This window comes from Microcaecilia unicolor, chromosome 3, assembly GCF_901765095.1.
Source record: "Microcaecilia unicolor chromosome 3, aMicUni1.1, whole genome shotgun sequence".
NCBI lineage: Eukaryota > Metazoa > Chordata > Amphibia > Gymnophiona > Siphonopidae > Microcaecilia > Microcaecilia unicolor.
In genome coordinates, this window is record NC_044033.1 from 378427980 (window position 1) to 378440297 (window position 12318).

The window sequence follows — 12318 nt, forward strand, 5'->3', positions numbered from 1 at the left end:
GTACTGGATACCAAATCACTGGACCCTGGAGGTGGATACAGTCCTCTGATACCAAGGAGCATTCATGGTCCCTATGTTGAAGGGGGGAGGGGAACTTTGAAGACATTGGCAATCTTGGTGCCTCGGCACCTCAGTATTCGTGGCGCTGTGCTCCAATGAGGTGTGATGTCAATGTATACCAGCCTCCGCCTGGCATCCAGAACCCTCAGTTTTGATGAAATCAAGCATGAATCCTTCCTCTTCTTTGGGCTGGACTTGGAAGATGAATGGTCCCAATAGCATCTAACCATCCTCATAATGTTTGAGGGTGACCTATGCACTCTCAATGTTGATGCATCCTCAGCATCTGAGGCGCTCTGGGACACATGATGTTTCTGATCTGAAGTTGAAGGACTGGACTTAATAGCACCAAAAATCTTTGCTTCTCACAACTACAATGATCTTTTTTGGACATCTGTAAAGAAATTTACAGTGAGCGGGTTCATAGTTGGGCCCTAGGCATTGCACACACCAGGTAAGGGTATCAGTAATGAATATGGTCCTGTTGCACAGGGTGCTCTTCTTAAAGCCACTGGGAGTTTTTTTCTGAGACAAGTTGTCTGGAACAATAGTTAATGCAAAATCAAACAACAGGCTAAGCATATAAGATAAAGGAAAGTTTAAAGGGCCAAAAACCTAAGGCACTATCAGGTAAAGCATGACAGCAGCATAACTGATTCAAAAAAGCTTACAAAAGTTAATGTTTTTTTCTAATTGAAGTCTTGATGGGCTCTGCTGATATGGGACTGATCAGCTCTATGGAAAAAGCAGTGACAGCAGGAGGCAGAAATGCACACATGCAAAGTAAGGCAGCTCCAAAGCTTTTAGTATCATTAAACGGGAGTAGCTTCCTGCATGGGCTTTGTTGGTGAATTTACCCATGCTGTGAGAACTTGCTATCCTGCATGTCCTTGAAGAAAATGATTTACCAATTCCTACAGTGAGCACTGAGTAGAATAGAAATTTTGGAAGCTTTCACTTACATGTTTGCGTGTCACATTCCGCACATCGCCGACATACATGATCTTGCCCTGGTGTCGCACCATTCCCACAGTGATGGAGTCTTCACACACCTCAGAGGCAATGTAACAGTCCACTTGGATCCCAAGGTCCTTTAGCACCAGAAGACCTGCCACAGAATGAAAGTAAAGTACAAACATAGAAACATAGGAAATGATGGCAGATAAAGACCATCAGGGCAGTCCTGTAAGCTAGGTGCTAACTAGAATACTAGCATATTTCCACTTATTTTTACACATACGCATGTACATGCCAATATTTCAGCTAAGTGCTATTCTATGAATAAGCGCCTATCTTGCATACTGCATATTTGCAAGAAATAATACAGATAATCAAACGTAGGCAGGACATAGGTAGGGTTTGCACATTTAGGTGCTTGAACTTACACCAACTCTATAGCTGACTTAAGTATGCATGCCTAAATGTTAGATGTATCAATACCAGGTTATTCCAGTAGTCTATTACAACAGAACCTGTGCACCTAGGTCCCATTACAGAAAAGGCTCCTACTATGTGCCAAGTTACAGAATTGCCAACCCCCACCCCCTATATGGCCTATCCATACCAACCACTAATCCCTACTATCTTTTCCTCTCCCTTAGACATCCTCTGTGCTTGTCCCATGCTTTCTTAAATTCAGATATACTTCTTGTCTCTATCTCCATCATTAGGAGGTCATTCTATTATCAACCACCTTGCCATGAAGAAGTTATTTCCTTAGATTACAAATGAGTCTATTCTCTTTCATTTTCAACAATGCCCCCTCCGGTTCCAGAGTTTCCTTTCAACTGAAAGAGGCCTGCTTCCGGTGCATTTATGCCATGGAGGTATTTACATGTTTTTATCATATAAGGGAAAGGAAAGGGGGATGGGATTTCATATGCCATCTTTCTGTACTTAAAATCAAAGCGGTTTACATATTATATATACAGGTACTTATTTTGTACCTGGGGCAATGGAGGGTTAAGTGACTTGCCCGGAGTCACAAGGAGCTGCAGCAGGAATCAAACCCAGTCCCATTGCTACTCCTACACTCTCCCACCTCCTTTTTTCCTGCTGGCCGTTCCTCTCCTCATACACCCAAGCATTCTTCTGGCTTTTGCCATCACATTTTTTACCTGTTTGGCTACCTTAAGATCATTAGAAACAACCGCCCCCAATTCCCACTCTTCTTTCATGCATAGAAGTACTCCCTTGGGTTTCTACAACCCAAATGCATGACCCTGCATTTATTTTAGAATATAAGGGGCAATTCTATATAACAGGGCACCTAAAATTAGGCATCTGGAAGTCAAGCGGCAGGAGCCGACTCAATAAAGGAAAGCAGGCGCTTACTTTCGTTTATAGAACATTAGCATAACTGGATATATATGCACTTAACGCTTAGATGTGTGAGCACCTAAGCGCAGGCAGTTAGTTACCTGTGTAACTTACAGGATTCTGTAAGTAATGTTTGTAAGCAAGTGCCCCACTTATATCCCTCCCATGCTCCACCCCTGTGTATGCTGCCTTTCAAAGACATAGTAACATAGTAGATGACGGCAGAAAAAGACCTGCACGGTCCATCCAGTCTGCCCAACAAGATAACTCATGTGTGCTACTTTTTGTGTATACCCTACTTTGATTTGTACCTGTGCTCTTCAGGGCACAGACCGTATAAGTCTGCCTAGCACTATCCCTGCCTCCCAACCACCAGCCCCGCCTCCCAACCACCGGCTCTGGCACAGACCGTATAAGTCTGCCCAGCACTATCCCTGCCTCCCACCACCGGCTCTGGCAATAAAATACCGGAAGAAAAAGAGGACCTGAATAAGGGCACACCAAAAAAACTGGAAAAACACACTGAAAGGTACCAAGAAGAAGCTCTTCCAGACCGGACCATGAAGAGCCGCCACAAAAGCAGCCACTCCTCAGTGCGGTAGAAAAACTGCGGTAACCGTACTCACGGTGGGCAGGAAGGCACTCGCACATGAGGGTGGAGAGTGTGTCGTGCTCCACAAAGCTCTTGTAAACCTTGTCATAAGTTCCGGACTGGGCAACGCTGGACCGCGTTACCCAATTGTGAGAATTATAGCCTGCTTGTTTTCATACAATGATGAGATCTATCAGACCTCTTCTAACTAGATCTGTTATCAAGATATAAGTACAAGCCTTGGTCCTAAATCGCTTTGATTACTGTAACTCTCTACTAGCAAGTGTGCCTCTCTTACATTTAAAACACCTTCAACTAATACAAAATACAGCAGTTAAAATCCTGTATAAAATTTTGACTCTGGAATATCAACCTGCTTATAATCGAAATAGAAAAACGCCTATATTGTGACCCAAATCGGGAGATAGACGTTTATCTCACAAAAGCGAATAAAGCTGTATAATCGAAAGCCGAATTTGGACGTTTTCAACTGCACTCCGTCGCGGATGCGGACAAAGTTGATGGGGGCGTGTCGAAGGCGTGGTGAAGGCGGAACTGGGGCGTGGTTATCGGCTGATCAGAGATGGGCGCCTTTCGCCGATAATGGAAAAAAAATATGCGTTTTTAGCGAGAATTTAGGGCACTTTTCCTGGACCCTGTTTTTCCACGAATAAGGCCCCAAAAAGTGCCCTAAATGACCAGATGACCACTGGAGGGAATCGGGGATGACCTCCCCTGACTCCCCCAGTGGTCACAAACCCCCTCCCACCACAAAATATGCCGTTTCACAACTGTTTATTTTCACCCTCAAATGTCATACCCACCTCCCTGGCAGCAGTATGCAGGTCACTGGAGCAGTTATTAGGGGGTGCAGTGGACTTCAGGCCCATCCCTCCCCTACCTGTTACAATTGTGCTGCTTAATGCTTATTAGCCGTCCAACCCCCCAAACCCACTGTACCCACATGTAGGTGCCCCCCTTCACCCCTTAGGGCTATAGTAATGGTGTAGACTTGTGGGCAGTGGGGTTTGAGGGGGATTTGGGGGGCTCAACACACAAGGGAAGGGTGCTATGCACCTGGGAGCTCTTTTACCTTTTTTTTTGTTTTTGTAAAAGTGCCCCCTAGGGTGCCCGGTTGGTGTCCTGGCATGTGAGGGGGGACAGTGCACTACGAATCCTGGCCCCTCCCACGAACAAATGCCTTGGATTTATTCGTTTTTGAGCTGGGCGCTTTCATTTTCCATTATCGCTGAAAAACAAAAATGCCCAGCTCACAAATTGTCGAATAAAACATGGACGTCTATTTTTTTCGAAAATACGGTTCGGTCCGCCCCTTCATGGACCCGTTCTCAGAGATAAACGCCCATGGAGATAGACGTTTTCGTTCAATTATGCCCCTCCAAGCCTTCTATTCTGGATTACCTTTCTATCTTAATTCTCTAATTATTTTCTACTGCCCTACTCCAGTTCCAGGGTCAGATCACCATTTACAAACTTGATGTCTCCTGGTTTTCTGCCCCTTTTCAGGATTCAAGAGTGCGGGAGTAATTTTGGGGAGCGCTTTTTCAAGAAATTTAATAAAGAGGCCTTTTTGGCCAAGCTAGTTCCTTGCTTAACACTGTAGGAATCTGATCCTTTGTTACTGTTGTGCAACACTAGAACATCATTTTAGCACAAGCCATACACTTTCCAGAGCTCTGTGTGATAATATAGTGCTCCTTGGTATAGCTCTGATCTACAAGACCATAAGAGGCTATTGCACAGAACAGAGAGGCACTGGAGGTACACTAAAGATTCCATGGTACATAATGATTATCCCGAGAAGTTGCAGGAATATAGGCCAGTGCATTCTTCACTGAATTTCCCATGAGAACTATTTTCTTATGTTTGCACCATGGTGAGGGAACTGGTGGTGTTTGCTTCCAGGAATGCTTTGGGGCTCATTTTTAAAGCACAGACTTACAAAGCCTAAGTGCTTTGAAAATGCTTGTCTTCTCAGGAGTTTGGGGATTATTTGTTCATGAACATGCAGTTGGGGACTTTTGCTAGCCTCATTTTGACTCAGCCTCCTTGCAATGGCCTTCTGGCATGGAATGAATTTACAATATCATCCATGGAAGACATCTGTAGAGTTCTTGGGTCCTTGAATACAACTATGTCCTCACTGGACCCAACCCTTCTAGTTGGGTTCAGATTGTCAGGTATGAGGTTGTTAACACCTTGTTATACATTGTTCATTAGTACTGAAGCTGGGCATGATTTTAACGTGCCTTAGGAATGCGAATATCCAAACGATTTTAAAAGGGTCCATCTTGGATGTTTCTTCCCCTAGTTTACACCAGTCTACTTCTAGTACTCAGCAGAGGTCACTCTGGAAGGAGGGAATGGAAAATCTATTTACACTGATGTGATATACTGGCAGAAGAAGTGGACAGAGATGTAAGTGAAGACATTCATAATATACTGTAGCTTTGAAAGGGCAAGTACTCCTAACAGATTATTTCATAAGCCGGATGTTGATTGGGACAGCCCTGTTGCAGGGTCATCTAGAAGTAGGGAGATTCAGTAATTGATAATAGAACCCACGTTCGATAGGACCACACTAGACCTAGTGCTTATGAATGGAGGGAACATTTCTGATGTTATAGTGGGTGATTATCTGGCATCATGTGATCACCGGACAGTGTGGCTGAATATTACGACACATATGAAGAGAATAAAGTGACGATTCTAGGCGTTAAAAAAAAAACCCTTAACTTTGTGAAGATGGAGGAATTCCTCAGGGAGCTGTTAGATGGATACTAACTCAGGAACTTGGTGTTTCCACTCAATTTTTGCTGACAATATTCCGTTGATCACGTATATGGACCTAAATTATCTAGACCAGGGGTGTCCAACCTTGGCCCTCATCAGGTCAGGTTTTCAGGACTTCCCCAATGAATATCCATGAGATATATCTGCATACAATAGAGGCAGTGCATGCAAATAGATCTCATGCATAATCATTGGGGAAATCCTGAAAACCTGACTGGATTGCGGCCCCTCGAGGATCGATCTTTAACAACCCTGATCTAGACTTTACAACATTTAATAAGAATCTTTGTTGTATAGCTTTCTGACTAGCAGAAAATCACTTAAAGAAAATCCAACTAGACCTAAAAACCATATGGATAACTGATTATTTGCCAAATCCTAATACTGTCCAGAGATTTGGGGCCATGTTCTAGGAGTGACACTGGACTCGCACCTGACTTTTGAATCACATATTTCATCAATAATTAGGAGTTGCTTTGGAGCCTTGCCCTTTATTAGGCCAATTAGTTCAATTATCAATAGATCGTCATTACATAAACTAGTACATGCTTTATTTGTCAGCAGGCTGGACTATGGTAACTCCTTATTTAATGGACTACCAAATACATCATCAATCATCTGAACTCCATTCAAAATGTAGCTATTAGGTTTATTATTGGAGCCTAATGACTCCATCGTGTCACACTGAGAAAGGATCACTGATTGCCTTGTACTTATCTAAGAAACACAAGATTCTAGTTTCAACACAGAAGGTGCTCTACTTTGAATGCCCTGAATATTTAGCTAATCTTTTAATTCCCTATAGTCCATTAAGAACCCTATTATCACTGATCAGAACTGACTGCTGATTCCTCCTTTATCAAGAGCTAGATTGGATTCTACAAAAGAACGGGGGAGAGCATTCCAGAGATGAAGTCCTTGTACTGAAAAGACAGTCTCTCTAATGTGGTCATGGATTAGTATACAGTAACTAGGAATGAGCGCACACCCAATTTAATTGACAAATGAGCCAATTAGTGCCGATAATTGGCACTAATTGGCAATAATGTAAAAGTTATGCACACATCTTTAGGCTCCGGGATACGTGCAGATCAGAAAAGGGGGTGCAACCATGGACAGATCAGGGGCATTCCTGGAATTTGAGTGTGGTGTTACACAATAAGAGAGATTCGCACCTAATTTAGGCGTGAAAATTTACTACCAGTTTTCAGTTGATATAAATCAGATCACTGCATCAAACACTATTCTATAAGTGGTGCCCAATTCTGAGCGCCGGTTATAGAATTGCATGCTTAGTGCTAATTTTTCTAAGTGCCATTCGCAGAATTGAGTCCTTAACGACTGTTAAAAGAGGGTTGGATTATTGTATACTAAAGGATTTTTAATTCTGAGACAGGAATTGCAAAAGGCAGAGCGTTCATGGAGGTGTACACAACATATAGATGATTGTGAGACATACCAATTAAAATTGACAGAATATTTGGCAGTATGTTATATGGAACGAAATGGTTATTAAACCAAACAAATTCAGACTGCTATCAACAGACCAACGGAATTTGAGACTGTCAAATATTTATGTCATGGAAATGATAGTAACGGTGATAGGGGCCAAAGGTAATGCTCACTTTTTAGTGAATAAAATGGAACAGTTAGGACAAAGTTTAGCGGTGGATGTTGATATAGGGGTAGATGGTAATGAAATACTGTCTAATAATATCTAGGAGCAATTTCAGGTTGATATTGCACTGATTATCTTCATTATAAAAAGGATGAGACTAACAGAGTCCATAACTGATCCATGTTCATCACTGATTATTAGGCAATTTGGAGATTCTGTAGATCCATCATTGATGTATATTGTGAATAAGTCTTTGAGTTCTAGGGTTTTTCCCCAGATGTTCAAGTTAACCTTCAGCAATGGCTTCACTGTTGCTATTACTTTAGATCACACACAAGCTAACAAATATAGACCCAATTCGGTACTACCCATGGTGGGGGAAAGTGATAGAAAAGGTTGTTTTGCAGCTGTTGAAAGAATTAATTGAATGTGTTCAGGGACTTATGCCATTCCAACATGGATTTAGAAAAGCCCATAGTTTTGAAATGCTATTAGTCTCAACAGTGGATGAGGTTTCAAGAAGGACAGATGATAGGAAAATGTACTGTTTGGTATCGCTGAATGAATCCTCTGCGTTTGACACTGGAAATATCAAATTGCTTTTAAAGAAGTTAATGCAGTTAGATGTACAGGGGACTGTGTATAATTGATTCCAGTCATACTTGAATGATAGAGTGATGCAAGTATGAGTTAAAGATCAAGTGTCACGTCAATACCCAATTTCAATGAAAGCACCACAAGGTTCTGCACTATCAGCTTTCGTGTTTAATTTATATTTGTAATCATTAGGAAATCTTTTGATGAGATGCAAGCTAGGTATCCTTTTTTCCCCCTTTCAATCAGAAATATCTGAAAGAGCTAAAAGTTATTTGGATTGTGTGGAGGTGTGGATGGAAAATAATAAATATTGTTGAATTTGAAGAAAACTGAAACAGTGATAATAGGCAACACAATGAGATCTTTCCCAGATATAAGCTGTGTGATGTGTTGGTACCTGTAAGACAGCAAATGATGCCTGCCTGTCATTTCAGGAACAAGTTGTGAGGTCTTGTTTTTTTTATTTGCTTATGATAGTCAAACTAAAACCAATGTTAAGTACATATGATATTAGGATTGTAGTGAAATGTTTGATTTTGACTAGATTGGATTATTGTAATGTCCTCTATTCAGAGATTGCGAAATCATGGGTTAAAGCACTTAGGAGGTTTGAACATATTACACTGAAGTTAAAACAGTTACACTGGTTGCTTGTAATATATAGGATTTAGTACAAAAGTTTGGTTGTGATATATCAAGGTTTATATTGGCACCAAGGTACTTGAAACAAGGGGTACAATTTTATAAGGCAATCAATTGAGATCTGATACTGAAAGGCTTGTGTCTGTACCAGATTTGAATAAGATCCATTAGTTGAAACAAAGGCAAATGCATTTTCCATGCCAGGTCCTTTACTATGGAACATGCTTCCAGGTTATCTTCGTTTTTGTCCATCTCTGCAGCAGTGTACAAAAATCTTTAAAATAAATTTGTTTTTACAAGCTTTTTCTGATGTGTAAGATGATGCTTTTCTATCTCAGTTATAACTATTAACTGAAGATAATAGTTTTTTTGGTTTGTTATTTTATGTATGTTTTATTGGAAGCCGCTTAGTTTTAAGCGGAGTATAAGTTTTTAAATAAATAAATTAAGGCTGCATTTCGATTAAAATTTCAATCATGCTTAATGGTATTCTTTTCCCATTGCAGCTCCTTGTGACTACTGGCAAGTCACTTAACCCTCCATTGCCCAGAGTAACAAGGAGCTGCTGTGGGGGGAAAAAACCCTACAACTTAAATTGAGCGATTAATCACGATTACAAATTTTAAGCAAAATGTGGCCCTAAAAAAATTAAAGAATAAAAAGTAATGAAAAGATAAAAAATACAAAATACTAATTGAAAAATTATAATTAAAGGATCTGAAACAGCATGTAGAATAGCTATAAACAGCCTTACAGTTCACAGCCTAAATCAAAAATCCAAGCCTAAAATAAAAAAATGTTAATTGCTAATTGTGTTTTGGTAAGGGCTGGCAGGAGAATAAATCTGAGTTTACCGATGTCCAGTTGGAAGTACAAGTAAAACACTATTCACTGACATATACAATGTACAATGTGGCCCCATGTCCATACGGGCAGGAGCTGCAAAGTTTATTGGTCAGGACTACATGTTGCGCTTGGATTTATATGTGTAACAGGGTGGGGCAAGCATCCAGGACCTCAGGCTATCTTCCAATTTGCGAGAATGGGAAGCTCCTCCCAGGAATGGAACTCTCCATGGTTTTGAAAGGTGATGATATTGAGGAACGAAAAGAAATCTCGGTGAACTTGGAAGACCTACTGAGCCAAACTGACAAGTTAAGAGTGATAAATCACCTGGACCGGATGGTATATACCCCACGGTACTGAAAGAACTAAACATGAAATTGCTGATTTGCTAAAAATCCATTAAAATCATCCGTAGTACCTGAAGATTGGAGGGTGGCCAATGTAATGCCGATTTTTAAGAAGGGTTCCGGGGTGATAAGGGAAGTTATAGACCAGTAAGCTTCACTTCAGTGCCAGGCAAAATAGTGGAAACTATTATAAAGAATACAATTACATAACACATAGACAAACATGGTTTAATGGGATACAGTCAGCATGGGTTCAGCCAAGGTCTTGCCTCATAAATTTGCTTCATCTCTTTGAAGGCGTAAATAAACATGTGGATAAAGTTGAGCCAGTTGATGTATCTAGATTTTCAGAAAGCTTTTGACAAAGTTCCTCATGAGAAACTCCTGATAAAATTAAAAAGTCATGGAATAGGAGGCAATGTCCTTCTGTGGATTAGGAATTGGTTATTGGACAGAAAACAGAGGGTAGGGTTAAATGGCCATTTTTCTCATTGGAGGAGGGTGAACAGTGAAATGTTGCAGGGATATGTACTGGGACCGGTGCTATTTAACTTTTTTATAAACGATTTGGAAAACGGAATGACGAGTGAGGTGATTAAATTTGCAGATGTCACAAAACTATTCAAAGTTGTTAAAACACGTGTGGATTGTGAAAAATTGCAGGAAGAACTTAGGAAACTGGAAGATTTGGCATCCAAATGGCAGATGTGAGAGTGCAGGTGAAAGGGGATCCGGGAAGGCACGAAGAAAAGGGGTACAGGGAGCCGGGGAAACCCAACGGGGCAGATCTCATGTGCACAACACCCACATTCAGAAAGCTGGGCTACCGGAGGCAGAGAGGTTGGCTGGGTTAAGGAAGAAGGGGAGGAACTACCAGTCCCAGAATCCTTCTCTTCCCCACCCGGCTGTGCAAGAGTTAGGGGAGGAGATAGAAGATTGGGAAATGGTCTCTGAGGAAGGTGATGAGGGCCAGCTGGAGAGATTGGGGGCGGGGGAAGTTGAAGAGGAGGATAAAATGGAGATTACTGAAGGACTAGGGGAGGAACAGATGGAGATGGAGCCCTGGCTCAAACCCAAAAAGCTGCTGTAAGAGGGTGGCTAGCTGTACCTTGGAGAGACTGGTGGAAGACCGGAGGAGGAGGCTGAGGCACTGGGGGAAATCTCTACTAAAGAGGAAACAGGTGCAGCCTGTGGGAGAGAAAGAGAGCTGGGCACAATAGAAACCCCAGCCTGAACCAGGTGGGAATAAAGCTGTGTAACCGTGCTGTAAGAAGGTACAAGAAAGACTGTGTAAACGGTTTCATACTAAAAAGGTCTGGGCTGCAACCTACCAAGCTATTGGGTTTTTCCCTCTGATATTGTACTGTTCCCTAAGTGAAGTAATCTGAGCTAAAGTGAAGTGAAGTTATATGGACTATTTTTGAACCTGAGTTTGAAGTTATACGGACTGTGTTGAACCTGAATTGTGCTCTGGGCTGCTAGCCTAAACAACCTGGAGTGAAGGGTGTTTTGTTGATTTGAAGCAAGAAAATAAAAGCTCTTACTTATAAACATTGGGCTTTGAATGTGCCTCTGTAAAAGGAACGGAGGGAGGAGGAAGTCCTGGGAGTTCACCAGGGCCTGGAGCCAAGGCTCAGAGGAGCCAGATTGCTGTGGAGTGAAGACAACAGTCATGTGGAGGAAGAGGCAGCTAAGCAGGGTCAAGCCTGGCTGGGTCCTGGATGGGCAACCCAGCTACACAGATGAAATGCAAAGTGATGAACACAGGGAAGAATAATCCAAATCATAGTATTCTGATGCTAGGGTTCACCTTAGGAGTCAGCACTGAAGAAAAAGATCTACGTGTCACTGTAGACAATACACTGAAATCTTCTGGCGAGTGTATGGCAGCACCAAAAAAACAAACAGGATGCTAGGAATTATTAGGAAAGGGATGCAAAATAAGCCTCTGTATTACTTCATGATGCAACCTCACTTTTAGTATTGCGTTCAATTCTGGTCGCTGTATCGCAAAAAAGATATTGTGGAATTAGAAAAGGTTCAAAGAAGAGCAACCAAAATGATAAAGGGGATGGAACTCCTCCCATATGAGGAAAGGTTAAGAGGTTAGGGCTCTTCAGCTTGGAAAAGAGACGGCTGAGGGGAAGTATGAATGAGGACTATAAAATTCTGAGTGGTGTAGAACGGGTAAAAGTGAATCAATTTTTTACTCTTTCAAAGAGTACAAAAGAGTACTCAAAGAATAGTTAAGGTCTGGAACTCGCTACCGGAGAATGTGGTAACAGCGGTTAGCGTTTCTAGGTTTAAAAAAAGGTTTGGACAAGTTCCTGGAGGAAAAGACCATAGTCTGTTATTGAGATGGACATGGGGGAAGCCACTGCTTGCCCTGGGATTGGTAGCATGGAATGCTGCTACTAATTGGGTTTCTGCCAGGTACTGGATTGGCCAATGATGGAAGCAGGGTACTGGGCTAGGTGGACCAT

General features: G+C 41.8%; 1 protein-coding gene across 1 annotated transcript in view; it reads right to left on the reverse strand.

Moving 5' to 3' along the window:
- Window positions 1-12318, reverse strand: part of DNMT3A (DNA methyltransferase 3 alpha) — an 806037-nt gene that overhangs the window by 51501 nt on the left and 742218 nt on the right. The window contains exon 17 of the mRNA XM_030198633.1: window positions 1023-1168. Within this exon, the coding sequence (XP_030054493.1) occupies window positions 1023-1168 (146 nt within the window). The remainder of the gene's footprint in view (window positions 1-1022; window positions 1169-12318) is intronic.